Below are 22,293 nucleotides of genomic sequence, written 5' to 3' on the forward strand. Positions count from 1 at the left end.
TGGCGGAAAAAGTACTTTCGTGCTTCCATAACGACTAATTGATGGCCCTTCAATTCGACCGGAAGCATCCAATCTCTAATTCTCAATTTCCCACCATACTGGGGGTTGATTTTTCCCTCGACCTTTCGCACTTTCCTCCCAGGGATTATCCTTTTTTGTGCACGCTCTCACACCGACTCAAGATGAAGATGGGGGAAAGAATCAAAAGGAGGAGGATGGGTAGGATGGGGAGCAAGAGAAAAAAAGCCAAAAGAGGAGGAACTTTTCGAAGACAGAAACTTCTTGTTGAGATTTACAACACGCTAAAGGAGTTCTTGGGGGTTTGTCGTGCATTTTGTTGGAACACACAGCCCCTGTGTGTGGGTCCCCCGCAAAACTCTGTCTGAATACAAAATTAGATGAGGTAATTTATGGTAAATTTTATATGCTATTACTTATCAGAATTATTTGAAAATCTCGTGCCACGAGTCACAAAAGCCAAAAAGAGTGGAATAAACATGTTTTATACTTTCAAATTAATACGCCGGCATTATATCAAGAACAATTCATACAAAATATGTGGAATCACAAGTGGAAGGTTCTTTTTTTTCGTCTTCTTCCTTTCGCCTCGCAACTTCTCATTTCAACCAAATAGTCTACTGTAGTGTGTGGTGAGATTTGGCGATTTAAAGGGGATTTAAAGGGGGTTTCTTATCAGGAAAATTCTCCAAAATTCGCCATGTAATTATTATTGGAAAATCAATTATTTGTCAAGAATAATTCTTTTAGTTTAATTAATTATTTACCCCAAAAGTTTAGAGAAAAAAAAGTTATTTCAGGAAGTGTGAGGAATAAAAGGGAATTAACCCCAGCTGACGGTATGGAAGAAGAAGAAGGGAAAAAAAGAGGCACATAAACTCCACTTGAGAATGCAGATTTGTGTAATGTCTTTCTTTTCCCCCCACATCCACCACGGCACATTTCATAAATGATGGAGCGTGGAAAAATGATGAAAAACCTCTTGAGATTTTGTTGGTTTTTTTTTGCAGGCAACCCACCCCCTTCAACACCACGCAAGCCAACGTCATCATGGCTTTGGGCTCGTGGTGTATTAATAAACGATGATATGGCTTTTAATTTTAACTATCGAAGCATTTAATTAGTGCTTCGTGGCACCAAAAAACTAATATGAAACCCTCTTGTTTTATGGGAGTTTTCATGGTAAAAGCAGCATGGCAGGGCAGTGGTAAAAAAAAAGAAGTGGAGCGAGCCTGTAGAGCGTTGTGAGGGAATTTCATTAAAATCTCATAGTATTGGATGGTAAACAATTAAAAGACACGTCGTTTGTCATCCGAAAGAGATTAACACGCTGGACTTAGATGAAGCCACATGATTGCCCGTTGAGCCGTAAATCTTCTCACAATTTTCTGATGATGAAGACAAAAATTTTCTTCGACACACCATTTCGATGTGCTCGTGTCCCAAAATGGACACACGGGCAGACGGGAGGCTATGTGGCTGTGAGATGGGAGAGAAAATTAAATGGTGTAGTGGAGGTGAAAGAGAAGAATTTGTGAGGTCAGGACGTGCACTTCATTAAAAAAAAATAACCAAGTGGTGGAGTAATGATAAAATACCAATGAGAGGGGACACATAAAATTGCGACCTATCTATTTCCCATAAAATTCACCCCCCAACATTATCCCGCAACCCCCCCTCATACCCTCCTACAAGAGATAGAACAATGCGGGGATATCAGTGTGTTTTCCATTGATGTCGAAAAATCTCAGGCACAGCTATTTTATCAGGATCAATCATTCTTTCAAAACATTTTGACAATATAATGGAAAGAACTTTTCTTTTCTTTTTTGGGAAAATTCAAAATGTGAAGGGGGAACAATCGCTTGGGGCGAATTTTTGATTTTCTGTCAATGAACCCTATTAAAATTCTGCAAAGCGGGATGAAAGAATTTTCCTATATATAGAAAGGGTTTTGTTTGAAAGCTCTCGTAATTGGAGAACATCTTTTGCCTTTCGAAAGTATTAAATTGTTTTTTATTGTTCTTTAATGTTCTAAAATTAAAATATTAATTTGAACATTTTACTATTGATTCTGGCAGAATTAATTGAGCCACAGCAAGATTTTCCATTACTAAGTGGTTTTGAAACTGCCAAAAATATTAAATTAACTGTCAAAAGTTAAAAAATTGCATTATCGATTAGCTTTTAGTCAGATTTCATTGAAAATTAATTAATTTATCATGTTAATCGTGCGTTGTGTGAATTATTATTTAATTTCTAACGTGATACCAATTATTCTCTGAAATTTGATTAACACCTCTACTATTTGAAGTTCCAATTTCATTCACATTTTTCATTTAATTTAAGTGGCAAGTCAATTAAGAGAGAACCCCTTTTTAGTCAATAAATTACCATCGATAAGTTCCAACTAAAAAAATATAATAAAATCTGTATACGTCACATATTTTCCAATTAATGACCAAATCAAATTAGAATTTTTACAGCAGCAACCATAAATAACACCCAAGATTAATATATTCCACTCTTAATAAAAATGTCAAATGACATAAAAAATTGTAATTTAGAATGGTTAACGAAGTTGAGGAAATTTTTTCTTGTGCTTCACTTCCTTTTTTCTTGAGATTTTGACATTATGATTTAATATAACGCGGAGTCTTTGCATAATGTGCTAAAATATGCAATCGTTGCACAACTTTCTTGTTATAAAAGTAACGTTTAATTTAATCTTTCTCAGAGCTTACCATAAAATCATGAAAAATTAACGAGGTGACATGGAGTCACGAGAACTTTTGCATGATACGGCAACAATCTATATACGAAAGTTACTTTACAAAATTCATATGAAACCCACCTGTTTACCCAATATACCGTCAAGGTGGTTGAAAATGCCAAGAAGGGATTTATTCATTTCAGTTTTGGGTTATGAGTTCATCCGAAGAAATAATCAGAAAAAAAAGATTCCAAAATCTCTAAAGAAACTTTCCATCAAAATCAGCATCACAAATTAGGTTAATTTTACTCAAAAACGTATAAAATGACGTCACTTTTGTGATTTTTGTATCTTTTAACGCATTGAGCATTCCTGCTTGATTTTATTTATTTTTTCCTTCAAGGGATTTTCAATAAAAATTCTCTAAATGTTTATCAATAATTTTAATAAAATTTCTAAATAAATTCTTTCATTTAACTTTAGGGGAGGGCGGGGTTAATTAAGTCACTTAAGGGTTCGGAAAAAGCTTAAAATATCATATTTCCTAGCTAGATAGAACAAAATGATCTGAGAAAGAGTTATAGAGCAGTAAATTTCCTAAAGAAATGAGCTATACATTTCGCTTTATCTATTTGGGAAATATGATATTTTGAGCTTTTTCTAAACCCTTAAGTGACTTTTTTAACCCCGCTCTCCCCTACACCTAAAAACATTGTGTCTGGAGTATCTTGGGGGGAAGGAGAAAAGTAAATTTTCCTTTTCTATCCGCCCTTCAGGGAATCAATCCATTTTGCATTCAATTTTCATAACCCTTTATTCCGACAAAGAAAGCTCAATGTATTTTAAGGATTCTTTCATTGTGAAATTGTTGTTCAAATAGTAAAGCAATAACTTTTTTTTTTTCAATTGGGAGAATAAATATTTTTCATTCATTTGCAATTCTATTAATTTGCTTCAAAGATTTTTTTTATAAAAGAAAAAAATCAGATCAATTTCAATTTAAGAGAAGGTTCAAGAAGTTCTTGAGAAAAGGAGTAAATGTGATAAGAAAGCTGTCCAGCACTGTATGTACCATACGCTCCTCGTAATCTATAAAATTGTAAAATTTGATAAAAACATTCTCTTGTGTCGTCTCCCGTGGAAGGTTCCCAAAAGCTTAAAATGCACTAAAACGAATTTATCACCCTTTGTGTGCGACAAACGAGAATGTAAGTGAAAATGGTGATAGCGTATAGGGCTTTTCGGCGAGATGGGAGCTTTCCTATATATGTATGTATGTATATAGCACGAAATCCGATAAGGCGTCGCCCCCACGGAGTCGCGTGTATGTGGTGAAATTTAAATACAAATGCGCCATCGAAAGTATTGCTCGTTTTTGCAAAATGTGTGGGGGTGGTGGGTGAGAAACAAACTTAAATTGCACATTTGATCATTTCCTCCGCACAATTGGGTGATTTGCTTGCAACTCTATTGGTTTAGAGATAAAAAGACTTATAATGGAAAATGGGTGATATTTTACGTCTTTTTGTAGGACAAAAATTTCTGTCGCAGAAAAAGCTTATTTTTGCTGACTTTGCGATTGAAATTTCTCTTGCAATGCGGGGGTGGATATGCATTAATTGAAGATTTTCAATTCTCTCATCTCTCTTGCAGAATGCCATTAACCCAATTACTCGTCGTTGGAGTTTTGCTGACATTCAGCATTGCTTCGGGGAAGCAGCCCCTAAAATGCCCATCAGAATGTGCCTGCAGCTTGGATTTCAAAGGACGCCATCAGACCGTTTGCACCAGAGGTAAGCCCAAAGAGTCCTTTTGTTTGTAGTGCATCCACCTCTTGACGTGCCTCTTCTCTGGTTCACCAACGAGGGGTTTTTACGCACCTCCAATTACCTTCCGTTCCAATGGAATTTTTGTTCTTGTTATTCTCTCCATTTAGAATTCTTTGACAAAGCTGAAAGCTTTTTGTCTCTGCGTGGGAGAAAAAAAGCGCGTAGGAGAGATTTCTGTTTTGGAAATTCTGAGAATCTTAGCTTTGTTGCCAAAAAAAAAGAGAGGAAATTAACTGCGGAGTTAATCTAGCACGAAAATTCAGTAGAAATCAGCATAATATTAAATTGCAAGATATGGATGAATAATGATAAGAAAATGAATGTTTGGATGAGATGGGGAATTTAAATATTTTGATTGAAGATAGAGAAGCACAAAATTTGATATGCAGAGCGATTTGAGCACGCGACAGCAGTTTTTCAAAAGATAAATCGAGCGCAGTCTTCATAAAATATTACATTTCTTCGCAGGTTTACTAGAAATCCAAGCAAAGAGAAGAAAATTGGTTGATTTTATCTAACAGACTTTTGATGAAGTATGCAATTTTGATGCCTTTCTCACAGCCCTAAAATTCTCTCTGTAATAATTCTACCTAAAAGGAAAAGCTTTTGTGCTTTTTAAGAAGGAAGATGAAATGCTGGGAAATTATTTACAAGACGTGTTTAGGAATTATAAAGAAGGAATATAAAATTTATTTGCATATTAATTTTAGGAATTTAAATTCAAACAGAAAGTTGTTTGATGTCCTTTAAAGAGATTCAGTTAAATTACCTAAAATATGTTTATTTTCCTTAAAAAAATTAACAAGCATTTCATAATTATTTTTTAATCATTTTGTATGTAATTTGATTCTTTTTCAATTTTAAGAAAGAAAATTCTCACAAAACTTCCATAAATACTGCCACTCAACTCTTAGAGAAATATCCTTTCAATTACAACGCTTCCGCACATCGTTTCTTAACTTTTATGAGAGATTGTTGATTACAATATTTTCACTACTTGAGAAGAAACTTTTGCTTTTGCTTAAGACAAAACTTTCCTTGCATCGTGTGTCTTCAGAGCTTTTGTACAAGGCTTTGTATATCGCGAATGCTTTATCCTCTTAAGGCATAAACTAAAGTTCATGTGGCTTTAGTTCTGGGGGGGGAGTTTTTGTTTAAATTATAGTAAAATATTAATTTATGGGGCTTTGTGGGTTTTATCAAAGAACATTTTCTGAGATAAAACCCATTAATCATCATGCGGATTGTCGCCTTGTGTGTTAATTTCCTATAAAAACGATGTAGTTCTTTCTCGGAGATTGAACGACATTTTCTAAAGGGAAATTGAAGAAAGTTTTAAGATCAAGTTTTAGGTAAATCTCAAGATTGAATGAAGTAATAAAGTTTGAAAAGATTTAATTAAAGATTGAGAAGCTTTCAATTTAATTTTTAATTTTCTTATGAGTTTAAAATTTTCCAAAAGCTCTGCTAGAAAAATCATCAAAATTAATAGTTAAAACGGAATTAAAATGGTCAAGATTTTAAGAGGGACGAAGAGAGAAAAATGCAGCAAGTAAACGGTGAGAAAGTTTGAATATTTCATGAGTGCAGGAAAAGCTCTCGATCTCTTGCTAAGTACATTCCCGCCCTATATATCCAATTAGGAATATCAAATCAGTCCCCAAATCCTTAAAGATATCAGTGTGGGTTCTACCTCACTTGTGTGCTCGGTGAAGCAATAAAAATCAAGTTGAACACCCCTCGTTCGGACGAACCATTCCTTTTTGGGCACATTTGCAAATGAAGGGGCGGAAATGGGGTATATATACATATCCCATAAATGCTAGAGGGGTGCGAGGGGATGAAATGGGTGGGAAAGACCTCAATTTTCACACCTTATCAATTTCCACACTCACCATCCTGTGGTTTTGGTATCATTTCTTGGGTGAAATCAGGTGGAATGACTGGGTTTCCTGTGACGTCAATCGACAATGACACTCAGGTGATTGTCATTCAAGGCCCAAGGAATCACATTAGCATCGGTCCCATCTTTGAGAAGTTCCACTACCTCGAGGTGTTCCGTGTGACGGATTCCAATGTTCCAGCCATCGGACAACACACCTTCTGGGGTCTTATCCATCTCAAGGTTTGTTGAGTGATTTCCCAAAAGACTCTCCACTCTTTCCTCCCTTCCTTTAATCGGAAGCATCACGTCCGGGATTTTTTTTTTTGCTTTTCTTTCTCTTTAGGTAGTTGATCTCAGTCGGAATAATATTACATTGATACGGGAGGATAACTTCCGGGGGCAGGACAATCTACTCGAGTTAGATTTGTCAGGGAATAAATTAATACGAATACCCAGTGCTACCTTTTCCCACCTATCTGACTTACGAAATCTCAGCTTAGCGGATAATTTTCTCGTTGAGCTTATGCCGAGACAATTTTTAAATCTTGCTAATCTCAAGCATCTCGATCTGAGTGGTAATCCTATTGTGGACTTGAAACCAGAAGTCTTTCGGGATATCCAGAAATTGAAGACATTCCGCTGTCGACGGTGTCAACTGGAGAAGGTCAACCCAATGCTCTATTCATATCTACGGATGCTCAATGTGCTGGATTTGGGGGATAATCATTTTCGCTACTTGGATAAGGAAGAATTTCAGCACCTAAAGCTCCTGCATACACTTCGTTTCGATGGGAATCAACTATCGGTTATTGTGGACTTCCTCTTCTCTATGCAGCGCAATCTTCAGGTCTTGGACATGGCACACAATCGTATTGTAAAGGTGGCAGGAAGTGCTTTTGAGAATCTCGTCAATCTCACGCATTTGGATCTGTCGTACAACAAATTAATGAGCTTGGATATGAGTAGTGTGAAACCATTAGTTTCACTCCAAGTGCTGAATATCAGTGGGAATAAACAATTGGATCTCGATGAGAGCAAATATGCATTTGAGGTGAGAAATTTTATTAATTTATTTCGGTAATTCTTTATTTTTTTTTTAATTGAAATAATTAAGTTAAAAAATAAGGAATTTAATATTTTCTTTTGCCACGAGGGAGATCCAATTTGGATTTAAATAATGGAAAATTGAGAAATTTAAAGATTTAAACACCGAATTGAGTATTTTTTGTTGTTGTTTATTAATTTTAATTAATTATTCTTTATTCTGTTCTTTTTTTTAACTTTCTGGAGCTTTCAGAGAAAAGCTTTCTTTCTTTACATTAATAAGAAAACAATTTATTTAAAGCTTTCTCTTAATTTATTAAATTTTTATTTTAGAAACTTGTCTTGATTTTCTTTTAGTTTTGAAGTTTTTCTAAAATACTCAAAACTTATAAAAAATTTGAAAAAAAAACATTTTCACCTAATTTTAATATTAAAAACAAAACAAATTATCTCGCAATTTTGGGAAGCTTTTGCCAAACTCATTTCAACTTTGAAACATTTCCTTATAATAACTATGACTAAACACTGCTGTTTTAAAATCCCCTTGAAAGCTCTCGAAACTTTTGAAATATTAATATGAATTTACATAGAAAACTATATACAATGTTGATGCATTGAGGAGAGCTTTCATCCTTTTTGGATATTTCATTGCACCCCACATTGCTCGGATATTGGGGATTTCCCAACGTGATGGGGAGGGAGTATGCAATGGATAGTGTCCATTATGTAGTGATATTGTCAAGTTAATATTTAATTTAACCTTTACATTTTGACCTGTTAAATTGTAATTATTTCACAAAGAAGCTTTCATTCCTCTCCCCGAAGGAGCTGAAGACTTTGACAACACTGTCTGTAGCTGACATGGTGTCTCTCCCATCAAATCTCCTTGCCACCTTCCCTAACCTGAGAGAGCTAAACATTTCGGGGAATCATCTTCGGGATGAGAATTTGCAAATGTTAGTGCCGGCAAAGCATTTGGAACTTCTTGATTTGTCGCGAAATCAAATCAATGGGATTGATATGCGCATCGTGAGTCTCCTCACCGAGATTCAAGATGTCAATCTCGCCAACAATCCCATCATTTGCGATCGATGCCACATGGGAGCTCTCATTGATAGAGCTCACACGGTAAGATTCTTTTTTATTTTTTTCCTCTTTTGGTTTTGTTACTTTACTGTGCCTCCTTGCGCCTCTGTCGCCACCTTCTCATGTCCTCTATTCCACGCGGTGTGATGAAGTTTAGAGAGAGAGAGAGAGGCTCATGAAAAAATTATTTACAAGTCCCATTTCATGTTGAACGTGAAGAGCTGGCGGGATGTACGGGGGAAAGATGGTCAATAAAATACGCGCACATTGGTGGATAAAGTGGCACAAAAAGAGAGATTTTTCTTGGAATTTTCTTCGTGAAAATTTACGTTTCTTTTTGCTGTTTAAAAATTTAAAATCTTCCTTTTTTTGAACTGACAATTTTCTCAAATAATTTAAACAATAAAATATCAACAAAGAAATGAGAATTTTAATAATTAATCAGTTGGGGTTAACAAGAAATTACTTCCGGCAATAAATTATTAAACCATTGAACCCTCATTAAATAATATATATTCTAATTAAATTCTATCTAAATGCGGATGCAGAATGACTTAATTAACGTATTCAAGTCATTAAAAAGATTTTATTGCTCTTTTTAGCATTTTTTTGTAAGAAAAAATTTCCATTTTGCAAACATGAAATAATAAAAATAATTTGCCACTTTTACCTTCATGGCGTGTTTACTCGGAAGTACCTTTCTTCACCTGGTGCTCCTCCACCATGAAGGGGAGGTGGGAGGACTTTAAAAAAAACCAGGTGGAACTTTACTGCATTTTTACGATTAATTTGAACGAGAGAAAAGTTTATGAATATGTCATAATTTAATTTGTAAAATGAAACTTGCGACAGTGTCACTAAACAACCATCCTGTCGCTCTTCACTGTGTGGTGGTCACGGTGGGTGGTTTAACGGGGGTGGCGGATGACTAAGGAGGTGGTGGCTTGAGGGTGAAATTGAGAAATTATTTACAGCAGGGAATCCTTGTCTTTCCTTCACTTTTTTTTACCTACTTGTTTAATACAACCATTTTACAGCTCAAGTGGAGCAAACTTCCCAGTTGTTACCTCCCCGAGAGCTACAGGGGCACACAAATTTCCAACATTGATGGCGGTGGACTCGACTTTTGTGTGTCTCTGGACGATGAAGAGGATGAGGATACCAATGCCGCAAGCACGTCTCGGAACATCCTCAGTCAAGGTATGTATACACCAAACAAGAATTTTGCAACCATAAAGGGTGGGTGGGTTTGCTATAGGGGATGAGGGGAGGAAGAACCCATAAAACCCGAAGGACGTTTTGGGTGAGAGTATAGAGTGAAATTTGTACATAACACGCCCTCTGGTCGTGTGTGGGGGCATAGAGAGAACATTAATTAGCTGGGGTGTTGAATAAATTAATTAATTAATCACGACTTAATTAAGAATATACATTGCTTGAGTTCCAACAGTGTTCTCCTGGCAGTAAGTGTGTGTGTGGGCGCCTCCCCAAATGGGCATCTCATCCGATGGCCAAGCACTATGGCCACATGCCCCACATGCTCACTCTTTGTGCTCACCACGCCACTTCTTTTCCCCACAGGCAGCCTCAATATTTTAGCCCTAATGGCGGGATTACTGTTCATCATCCTCGCGGTTCTCATTCTTGGCATCGTCGTGTGCTACTCCCGGCACAGAGCACGCTACTACACTCACGAGGACAAGCGAGGTGGGTACCCCCAACATTTTATTCATCATTAACTATTGCATTAGCATGCGGCAACAAATATATTACCTCTCAGTGGTCTCTCTGGGTCACCACAGGAGAGAGATTCTGCCGCTTCAAATTGTTCTAATCAAATTAACCGCAAGAGATGGAAATTTTCAAACCACAAAGGGGTCTATTCATTTTGCAGCTGTTCATGGAATAATTGAAAGCAATAATTCAAGAAAAAACCAAAAATATATTTGAGAAAACTTAAAGGAGCTTTTCTTTGAAAAATATTTCAACGAATACTTCAATTTTTTAATTTTTATAATTCTAGTTCTTTTGCTTCATGAAATAAGTACAAAAATAAATTTTAAAGACATTAATGATTTTCCGGATTTTTCTTCGGTTAAAAGGGGGCTCTCAACCCTTAGTGAGTGGAAAATTGTCTTGTTTTTGTAGGAAATGTTTGTAAATAAATTCCTTCTCTCTGTAGCAACTGAAGAAGGCTCCAAACGGAGCCCAAAGCTCTGCAAAACGTGAGTTTTTCTGGGTGAGAACCCCCATTTAACCGACGAAAAACCTGGAAAATCATTATTGTTTTTACACGTCGGAAAATCAAAGGTCCAAAGGTCCACGCAGAATGAAAAAAAATGGTATAAAACAAAAAGCAATATTCTTAAATTTGGTACCATTTTAAAGCCCATTTAATGCTATTTTAACTCACATAACTTTCTACATTTAAAGTTTTATCAGTTTTAAGTAATAGCAGATTGAAAAATGCCTTAGAAGGTCCGAATTGGGCCACGTTCCCCTAATTATATATGTTTGCTATATATGTATATTATTTTTAACCAGACAGAGAAGCAATATTCAATTTCAATTTGAATAGGCACACGGCAAATGGAATTTCTCCTGAAATTAATAAGCATAAATTAATTATTCAAGCACAAGCGTGCTTAATTAGTATATAAGGAGAAGCAAAAGAAGTCTCATATACTAATTTAATTCATCCCAATTTCCGGGGATTTATGCAAGCTCTATATCTCTCTCTTCCCATTTTTTGCTGCACGTGTATGTAGATCTGGGTGCTACGGAGAAGACCATCGATCCACCGGCTACAATCACAAGCAATGAGATTAACTTCAAATTCCCCATTGATGATCACGTGTGCATCACGGACGAATTGTGCCTGCCACCACCGCCACCACCACCCACAAAGCAAGCCCCAGTAATGGGATGAGAAGACCCCCAAGCCGGACATTCTGGCGATGGGCAGGAAAGATCCGGATAAAAGTGGACTTTTGCGGTGAGTTTTTGACGAAGGATGAAAACGTTGCGTGGTCAGCACGAAAAGTAAGCAAAAAAGAAAAGAATTCACGTGATATGTAGGTTCTAAGAGGAAGTATTTTTCATGGGCATTATTCCCACGTGGAAAATTGTCATATACTCATTGGAGAATTTTACTGCGGAAGCAATTCTCACGGAATTTCGTCAAGAGGGCTTCTTTTTTTTTGGACGTGGTATGTGTCGCATAGCTTTTAAAGGGGTGTGGGAGCTTTCAATTGGATTTTGTCTACACATAGTTGCCACACACATAGAATATACAATTTGATTCAACTCAAAAAAGGTGGGAAAAAATCCTCAACAATGACGCAATCGTGGGAGAAAAGAATTTTCAGTGATTTAGTGCATTTGTCACTCAACGATGGTACCTTGCAGTTGTGCAATGGGGGTGGGTTTTGTGTATATGTACATATATGCACAACATACACAAACATATCTCTGATTTAGGATTTATTTTAAATCAATTGCACGAGTGTATTTTAACAAGTTTCAAAGCGAGAGAATTTCTGCAAGAGCTACAAAATGCGTGTATTTGCGGTTGTAGCAATAATTTGTTTTATATGGACGTGTATTTATTTATTTTTTCTCTCTCTCTCTCTAGAGGAAAGAATTGGTATTTATTTTAAAACTCAATTAGAATGTGACGGGTTTTCCAACAAACCACACACGAGATTTTTTCTTATTCATTCTATTTGGGATGATTTTGAATACTTATTTGCGACAAAAAAATCAAAAATTCACGTACTTGTCAATTTTTAATATAAATTTCAAATTTCTAACGTTTAATGTTTGTTTTTTGAACGTCTGATATTTTATAAACTGTTTGAAATTCAATAGAAACTTCAAACGTTTGACAATCAATAAAGACTTCAAAAGTTTGACATTCAAAAGAAACTTCAAACGTTTGACATTCAATAGAAAATTCAAACGTTTGACATTCAAAAAAAAAAATTTAAACGTTTGACATTCAAAAGAAACTTCAAACGTTTGACATTCAATAGAAAATTCAAACGTTTGACATTCAAAAGAAACTTCAAACGTTTGACATTCAAAAGAAACTTCAAACGTTTGACATTCAATGAAGACTTCAAACCTTTGAAAATCAATAGAAACTTCAAACTTTTGACATTCAATGAAGACTTCAAACTTTTGAAATTCAATAGAAACTTCAAACGTTTGACATTCAATAGACACTTTAAACGTATGGCATTCAATAGAAGTTTTAGACGTTGACGATCAATACAAACTTTAATCATTTGACATTTAATAAAGACTTCAAACGTTTGACATTGAATGAAGACTTCAAATGTTTTAAGTTTTTATCTAACCTGTGACATATTCTCAAGTCAAATGATTTTAAAGGATTAATTATCCTTAAAGTAATGTTTGAAAATTTAAATGTTTGATTTTTTTTCAATTTCTAACAAGTCATATAAATAATACGATTAATAATAAAACAACCTACTCCATATTTTTTATTCGTTTTACTACAAATCATCAAAAATATTTTTTTTTACATTTCTTCTTCTTTTGATTTTTGCAATAACAATTCTTCAATTATTGATATTTAATTCCAATCAATTCCAATTGATCTATAACAAGCCACTGCTGTTTGTTAGAACTTTGCGACAAAAGCACCATTAATTCCGCAAAATGCCTGAAGGTAATATTTTATCTTACCAATGGTGTGGACTTTCCGTACATACAAAAGCATAATCATCGCGATAACTTCCACCCACATCCGTCCCTGTGAGAGAAGGGCTAATGGGGGATGGAGGAAGGAAAAAAATTGAGAGAACTTCATGAACGTAAAAGAGAGATTTAGATGGAATTCACAGAGAAAATTGATCACAATAGTTTAAAAAGCTCTGAGCGCAATTTAATTGATTTCTTCCATCTAATGGGGTACTCCGTGGTAATTGCTTCCCTTCAATTTCTTTCAAAGCTTTTCTCTAACCAAAGTCTCCATGCTGTACGTACAGTACAGTATGCTCTTTATGTTTCAAATACTCTGGAGGGAATAATGCCCGCGTGCATTTTCTATGTATAATATTAGATTGTAAGTCAAATGAAATTTATGAGACTCTATTTACTTTATATATATACCTTCATCACCACACACATTACATATAATTTAGGATAGGTAGTTTTTTTTTTTTTTGACAACACTGCAATTATCTTAATTGTAATAATTTTCTACGATGGAATATGTTTTTTTTTATGTAGCGCCGTGTTTCAGTTCACATCTTCTCTACAAATAATGACCGAGTGTTCTTGTAATTAATATTTTGGAGTCTTTATTCGTGTCTTTCTCTGGTTTTGAAGCTCCCCTTTTTGGAAATGAAAAAAAAAACCAGAAGGTGAATGATGTGTATTTTCTCTGTTTTCTGAGTCAATTTGAGGTGCACACCTTGAGGACATGAAGAAGGAAAAAGGCATATAGGTATTGTATAGAATAGAAGAGAGAATGCGAGAGAACGTTGAAGCGCCGTGGAGAATGATTTAATGAGTAGAGCGTGGCCGAGAAGAGGGACTCACATAGAATGCTTAGAATGCATAACCCACTATCACATACTTTTATTCTTATTGACTCAACATCACCGATAGAGTTTATTAAAGTGAGAAAGAAAAACGTTAAGTGGTACAAGGAAAAGAGGAAAATGAGAGAAAAATTCTTTCCCCAGGTGTATAATATCAAAAGCTAAACATATAAAGAAATATCTTTTTTAGTAATAAGTGTATAGAGAAAGAGAAAAGAAATGGGAGCATTTTAGAAAGAATAAAAAAAAATTATGAAGGAGAAAAAAAAAGGAAGAAGTTAAGAATGAAAAAAAAATTACGAGGGATCTGACCTGAAAATTGCTGTACAGCGGCAATGAAGAATAAAAAAGTCAAATAATAGAGCAAAGTGGACACAAAAAAAGTGAAGTGAAGACATAAAAGGAAGATGAACAAGAAATGAGATAATGATGATAAAATATGTATTGTAGAATGAAGAGAGATTCAATTTTGAAGAATGAAAAATTATTGTTAATTGTTTGGTGCCTTTTTCAAAAAAAAAAAAAAAATGAAGAAAGATCCACGATGACTCGCGCGAGTTGGGAAATGTTCAAACCACATTCACAAATTGCTCTCCATTCCTGGAAGGAATGAAGAATGAAAAGAAGAGAAGAAGTCACAAATAGGGGTGCAAAAGCTCACCCCACAATTGGGAGAAAATTCTTTTCCCATGCACCATTTCCCACCACAAAACCCCAAGCAGAAATCTCCCCCCCCCCCCTTCACTCACCCCCTCACAAAAGAACAAAAAAAAACAGAGAAACTTCATTCATAAAAATCATTAAGAAAAAAATGAAGAAATGATAGCGGAAAAAATAATTATTAAAATTAATTCAAATAGTAAATAATGAAACACGAAAGGACTCGATAAAAAATTTAAATGGAAGCATTCTCATTCAAACACGAATCATCCCAAAATCACACAATGTGTATATCTTGTGTAGGTTAAGGAAGAAGCTGAAATGGCGAAGAAGATGATAAGAAAATATTTAAATTAGAATAAGGGATGTTAAAAGATTTTAATTTTTAATAACACCAAGAACCGTGTGCTGGTACTCACTCACACAATTCCCAATTGTGCAAGATTCTTGCAGAGAACCATACCACATTTACATTTTATCCCCCTTCCGCCCCCGCAATCCCCATTAACGTACAAACTCTCAGTTTTCCACCCACTTGGCATGAAAAAAAAACATTGTCTGCACTATAAGGGTGTGTCGGAGTTTTTTTTATTCTTAAATTTTTGGTGATTTTTTTTTAAAGAAATTAATTCACTTCTTTTTTTAAATAAATTATCAGTTCAATATTACAGATCCGTGCCGAAAATAATGCAAAGATTTTTGGAGAAAAAATTATTGAATTCAATTTTACTTTTTGTCTTTTATTTATTCTTATTCTGACATTTCTTTCTTGGATAGCATTAAATTCAGAAAAATCATTTTTTGTAAATTGAAGAAACAAAAATAAAATCTAATTCGGCGTACAAGTTAAATAAGAAAAATCACTAAAATTAATTAAATTATTTTCCCTCTCACTTTTAAATCGATTTTTCATTTGTTTTGGGTGTTCTGTCAACAAAAAAAAAAGATGATTTTCCTAGACTATTCTACGACCTTAATAATAAAGCAACTAAAGGAAATAACCCTTTCAAGTCCATTGGTTACTATTGGGAGATATTTTCATGTGATTTTTCTCCGTTAAAACGTCTTCTTTGGTCTTCTCTAAACTTTAAAATGTATCAAATTTGAGTCTTATTTTACCCAAACGGTCCTTAAAGGGTTAATGCAATCTGAAAGAAACGAAAAATTATACAAAAATCATAAAGAGACTTTTCATAAACCCATTCGGATTAATTTTTGCACGGATCAGTAAATTTAATTAATTTTTTTAAGTATGATAACATTATTTTATTTAATTCTCAGAATTTTTTAAAATAAATAATTTATTTTTCAAAGAGAGAATTTATTTAATTCCGGAAATCTTCAAAGCTTTTCTTAAATAATTATTATCTTTCCGCGGTATATTTCTATATAATTTCAACGGGAGATGTTTAAAAAAAATAAAAGAGAGTAATGAAAACATTGAATTTTTTTAGAGTCATATAAAACGCAGCTAAAAAAAAACGGACACACCCCCACCCACATTGCACCGTTCACTGTAACTTTTTTTTAATGCGATAAATACCATGTTTATTTAAATTTAAACAGATTAAGTGGGAGTCCTTCTGCTGGGCAGCACGTGAGATTAAAATTTCCCACTGAGAATGTTTTTTCCCTCCACCCTCCTAACCTAGATTATATGCATACATATAAAAAATAAATAAATAAAAAAACAGAAGCACGAGAGGGTGGAAAATTGTATTAAGTAAAGAAGGAAAATGTGGAGGAGGAGTGGAAAAAATTAAGTGTGCCGAAGAGAAGCGTAACTGTTAAGAATTACATTATACATAAATTTTATGTTTTTGAGATGTGGCAGATATAATGGAGTGTTTTTCTAGGTGACAAACCATGAGATTATAGGTACTTTGCTGTATATGGAATTTAAGTCCTAATAAAGAATATATAGCGATAAAAAAGAAGAAAAGCATCACGCAGTTTTTTCTTTTTTTTTCTCCAATTTTAATTTCACTTTTAACGACTTTCCTTCCGCCTCCGTGTGCACGCAAAATTTATTAACCTCGAGAGGTGAATTTATCTCTCATCCCCAAACATGACTTTACTTCCTTTTTTCCTTTACTTACTCTTCCTTTTTTTATTTTTTTTTCTTGTGGGGAGATGGGTGTACTTGTAGGTACCTTCTGCTTTATTCATTCATTAGAAGGAGGGGGAAAACCCGGTTGACCAGAGATAGTACAAATTACCTACATACAGCACTGGGTAAGTAAGTTCAATAAAATATTTAATTTTACCTATATATGTTGTTATGTTGTCCTGAAAGATCTTTTTTCAATGAAAAAAAAATTGTAAAAATAGAATTAAAGCTTCTAATTATTTAACAAGAATGTAGACAATTTTCTACAAAATTACATATTTCTTTACACCTTGCGTAAAAAAATATTTTATAAGTATTATATGTATTACTTCTTAATCTTATTAAAAAAAATCGTCGCAATGTAAATTCTCTTCTAAATCCTTCGTTAAGGATTTTACTTCCTTTTTTTATCAAACTTTATAACTAACATAGCTGATCCCTTTACTGTGCTATATCCCATTCATAAAAGCTTCAATATGCATATTTCAATATTCAGAGAAAAGCTTAGAGATCCTCTAAGAAATTCCACAAAAGATTCCCTATTTAAATTTTCAATTTTTAAGCGTGATATAGAGGAATTCTTTTTGCGGAAAAAATGTCCTTTCAAAAGCTCTTCCTTCACACCTTTTTGAGCTTTTCACGTGAGGAATAGAAAAGGAAAACTTGGAGAGAATTACCTGGTAGGCTTTTTGACAAATTGTGCACCGTTTAGAAGGCCTCCACAGCACACACAAAAATGCCCTGGATGTCTTTTTTAATCGTTCTAAAGTGAGAAGAGGTGCTAAAAAAAGCCATCACATCGCATATAGCAAAAATGCCCGAGGAAGGAAGCAATATCTCATGGATTTCGGAAATTCCTCAGCGTTTGTCCGCCGGGTTTTTGACATGGTATTTACCGGGAGGACATAGCGTGGAAAGTTATGTGGTGTAGAGGACGAGGGGCAACAACTCTATATTTCACGGCATTTTTCCCTTTTTTATGTAGCGCCTTTCTCTCTTCATATATAACTTCTTCCTCAAGCCAGCAGAGCCTTAATGGCAAAAGGGTGTAGGTTTAGGAGGAAGAGGTGGTACACACTCGGCAATTTTCACGATGAAATGATGAATTTTTTACTCAAGGGTAATGCATATGCGAAAAAAAAAGAAGAGGAAAGGATGGGATGCCTGGTTTGGCCACTCTCTGCTGCTAAACAGATGCTGTGTGTTGTGTAGACCCAACCATGTCTCCGAGGCGTTAGCAATGAGGGTGTGTGTGCAGATATTGCCATCAACACCACACTTGTGAGCATCACAAAATGCCAATATTTGCACCCATGATTCGCCAATAATGTTCCCCAACGTACAACCCCCGTCCTTCCCTCCCACGACCCTCTCCCACCACGGGCAGGCAGGCACACAGAGCTTCCTCCCTGTGGCCATATCAGTGCCATTATCATCGTCTCCGTCTCCCATCTCACAGCACCCGCAGAGCACATACAACATACAACATATTTTGAGTCAGTAAATGCTCGCACATAATCACATTACCGCAGTCACGCATTTATCGGCAGATCAAGCAGATGCCTAAACAAATCCATTTGCATTATTATGTATATTTATAAAACAGCCTATCACTTTGCGCAACCCAACAACGCCACACACTGCGTGTGGTTCTCTTTGGTATATCTTCAATGGCAATTTTTGGTTGTGAAAGACAATCAACGGAGGTACATTATTGCTCCATTCATTGGACACACACACCGTCTAATTTGGGATTCTTTGGAGTGACTGCGAGGAAATCCCTTTTCCTCTTCTTTCTTACTTCTTGTTTTCTTTTGGTGTTTTGTCCATTATGGAGAAGACCACCATGTGCTATATAGGCAGCGGGAAGTAATCAAGACATATAATCAATGTAATCAAGTGAATCAAGCTCATCATTTTGCTTTATCTGATGCACTTCTATGTAGAGAATTAATTTAAAGAAAATTCTATAGGTTATACATAGGAGAAACTGGGATAATTCGGTGAATTTTTGGGAGATAATTTTTCCTGAGTTTCATGGAAATATTTGAGATTTCCCATGAGAACTATCTTATAGGAAATTTTCCGGGCTACAACTTTGTCTCAGACGATTTCTCTCTATCTCAACAGGAAAATGCATGTTCAGCCCATTTTCCAAACCCTTGTACTTTCACCGTTTTGCCCCAACCCTGGGGTAAAATAGTGAATTGCTTTTTTTGTTCGCTAATCTTAATTTAATGAAATTATTTTAGCAAGGCACTATAATATCTAATGAGAATGAGAGATTTGTGTACCAATTAAAACTTTCTTTTAATAAAAAAAATACAAAAAATTAAAAAAACGTTAAATTTAAGAAATTACCTTTTTTATTTTTTTTTAGTTTATAAAAATTGGTAATAGTAAGTGGTTAAACATTCCAAAATGTATATAATAGTTATACTAATTAGGGAAAATTATTCTTTCAAAAATTTAAAAAGTTATTTTAAAAAAAACACCAAATTCACCATTTTGCCCCAAGCGGTACTTTTTACTATCAGTGTTTTACGGGAAAACTCGGAAAATTTTTTCGGAAAATTCAGATTAGATTGGTTTTTAGCAATAGTTACTCTTTCTAAAAATGCATTTGGATCAAAAAAATTGCTGAGAATTTCGTCAAAACTTAATTTTTAGTTGAGAGGTCAGAGTAACTTTGAGGTTCGAAAAATTTGTTTTTCAAATAAAAGCCAAAATATTGGATCAATTATTATGAAACTTTCTAGGTTTAGGCAGGGGTATAAAGTGCAACTACTGACAAAATTAGACAGATTAGCTCTCACTGCTTCTTGAGTTATTAATTTTTATTTTTTTTTTCAAATTCACCATTTCACCCCAGTTACCCCTACATATTTTATTTATTTTTAGACAAAAAAAATGGCAAAAATTGGTACGTGATAATTACAATAAATCTTATTTGAATTAAAATTAAATAACGAAATCAACGATCTAGCCAAGCTTTCCGGGGAAAAAAAAGCTTTCATCAAGAATCATTTTCCATGCTTTAAAGCTTACAAAATAAAACCTTAAAATTCCCCAATATAGGTTAGCAAAGGAAGCACAGAAGCTTGACTAATATTTAAACCAAAAAAAAAATGTAAAAATGCCAATCTCTATTTCCTTTCTCTGCTTTTCCCGCTTTTCCTGTGTTTTGCGTCAACAACGACACATTTTGAGTGTCAACTAAACAGCATTTATCTCCCAACTCCTTTTGTCCACACTTTGTCCGTCATACTTTTCTATTCTTTTTTTTTCGGGGAGTGGAAATTCTTTTCCTCCTCGCACACCAAAACGTTCTAAACTGAGCAAAAGTTGAATGAGGGATGAACCAAAAAAAGAGAGTATAGAGTGGGGGCGTACATGTGGAGTGCAGTGACGGGGGAAATGGGGAGTGGAAATGGCATTTTCCCAAAGATTTATCCATGCGAAGGAGCATGAAAAGAAATTCCATGGCGTGGATATAGCTATGATCTAAGTGAATTTGTCCTTCATCCATTTAATACTCAAAACGATGAGACTTTTGCTGCGCTCTTCCCCCGCCCCCCCCCCCTCAATGAAAAGGGATCACCGGGAGAAATGTTGTTCTGCTGTTGCATTCAGAGGAGGGAAGAAAGAAAAGCACAAAAAAAATGTGGAATAAAGAAAATAGAAGAAGAAGCTCTCGGTGCGCATTTGCAATTTGTACTGCGAATTGCATTGAAAATGAGGTTGATTTGGTATAAATTGAATAAAAAAAAACGCCCGAGTCCCGAAGAATTTGCAAAAGAAAATTTTATTTATATAAAACTGGGACTTTGGCAACAAAAATTGTCCTTTTTTAGGGCACGTGTCAGTAGTGATAGCACAAGTCAATACATTTCAAATGTACCAGTACACAAAACCAATGGGAAATGCCCAGAGAGCGAAAGGAAAATCCCCAAAAGGTCTGCCTAAAGAGTAAAATAATTTTCCATTGAGAATTTACTGGTGTGTGGATGCGGTAGACGGTGCATTTCCCCGAATCCTGGAGTTGCTATGTATGTACTTTTAGGTACTACACCAACATACATATATTTCCCATTTCGAGTGCTCAATAAATTAAGTGATGAATCGGCCGAAAGGGTAATTTTTCAGCATTTTCATCACACAAACACACAGCTGAATTGCATGAACCACAATCAGCAACATTTTCTCAATGAATTATTTCCTGTTCCCGTGCGTGTATGGGTATTGAAAAAATATTATTATTTACCTCCCTCTCCATAACATTTAGTACCTATATTGTTTATTTAGGCTCCATTTTTTGTCATGAGATGTTATTGTTAATTGAGACATGGGATTTTTACACCCACACACCCCCAATTACCATCCCTCATAGAACAAAATTCCTCCCCATTATTGCAGTGGAAAATATGTATAAATAAAAAAACCAAAAGCAATGTATTTTGTTGCCTCGGGAAGAGTTTATTTGTTTTTTTTTATTGTATATTGATACCTACATAGAATTCCATTTCGACTATTCATTGATTGATTGAAATAATTGAAATTTTATGTCCACTTTGTGTGTTTTAATTTATTTTATTGCCCTATAATAATGATTGAGTTAAAATATATTTAAAAAATTGGCTAGTTGAGAGAAAAACAGAGAGAATATTCCCAAATCGCGCGCCCCGAATTCGTGCAAATATTGAGCAATATCTCTAAAATTTGTACTCCCCCCGGAGGAAATCATGTTTCACGTAGAACTAATAAAGATTCAAGGATGGGGGGTGGTTTTTGTGGAGATAATTTATATGAAGTACATACACATACACTCCATTGGGAGTCATGTTTTGCGGGCGGGGGAGTAAATGTGAAGGAATAAAAGTCAATAATTGGGTCATTTTCACCGTAGCACGCTCAATTATGAACTTTTATTGGCTTTTTTTTTACAAAAAGAAAGATAAATTTCACTGAAAGGAACACTTTATTGGAATCACCAGTTAAAAGGACTCTGATTTAATGTAAATTATCATATTATTACGATCATTTCCACTGTGAAATGTTAGATTAATTCAGGTTAAAGTTTAAAAGCTTGAAAGCTTTCTTTAACACTTCTTAAGATATCTTTTAGAATTTCGTGAGAAGGGTTTTCTGGAGATCAAGTAATCAGTTTTAGAAATGTCGTAAGAATTGTTACAAGATAAATAAATTTTTACAAGCCTCAACTTTTTTCTATCCAAAAATCTCTTTCATAGATGAATGAATATTGAATTTTCTTTAAAATGTTTTCAGTGCAATTTTCAAATTTATCTTCCAATAAAACAGAGCTTTTTTTTCAGTTAGAATATCACATTGAATCGTAAACTTTCCGTGGGTGGGAG

General features: G+C 34.7%; 1 protein-coding gene across 1 annotated transcript in view; it reads left to right on the forward strand.

Annotated features, from left to right (window-relative positions):
* The window catches only part of LOC129790544 (toll-like receptor Tollo), a 53,178-nt gene extending 41,518 nt beyond the window's left edge, over nucleotides 1-11,660 (forward strand). Inside the window, exons 3-9 of the mRNA XM_055828102.1 lie at nucleotides 4,385-4,524; nucleotides 6,495-6,685; nucleotides 6,789-7,496; nucleotides 8,315-8,617; nucleotides 9,613-9,775; nucleotides 10,157-10,282; nucleotides 11,344-11,660. Coding sequence (XP_055684077.1) covers nucleotides 4,386-4,524; nucleotides 6,495-6,685; nucleotides 6,789-7,496; nucleotides 8,315-8,617; nucleotides 9,613-9,775; nucleotides 10,157-10,282; nucleotides 11,344-11,504 — 1,791 coding nt within the window. The 5' untranslated portion in view covers nucleotide 4,385 and the 3' untranslated portion in view covers nucleotides 11,505-11,660. The remainder of the gene's footprint in view (nucleotides 1-4,384; nucleotides 4,525-6,494; nucleotides 6,686-6,788; nucleotides 7,497-8,314; nucleotides 8,618-9,612; nucleotides 9,776-10,156; nucleotides 10,283-11,343) is intronic.
* The last annotated feature ends 10,633 nt before the right edge of the window (nucleotides 11,661-22,293 follow it).

Source organism: Lutzomyia longipalpis, chromosome 2 (genome assembly GCF_024334085.1).
Source record: "Lutzomyia longipalpis isolate SR_M1_2022 chromosome 2, ASM2433408v1".
NCBI classification, from domain to species: domain Eukaryota; kingdom Metazoa; phylum Arthropoda; class Insecta; order Diptera; family Psychodidae; genus Lutzomyia; species Lutzomyia longipalpis.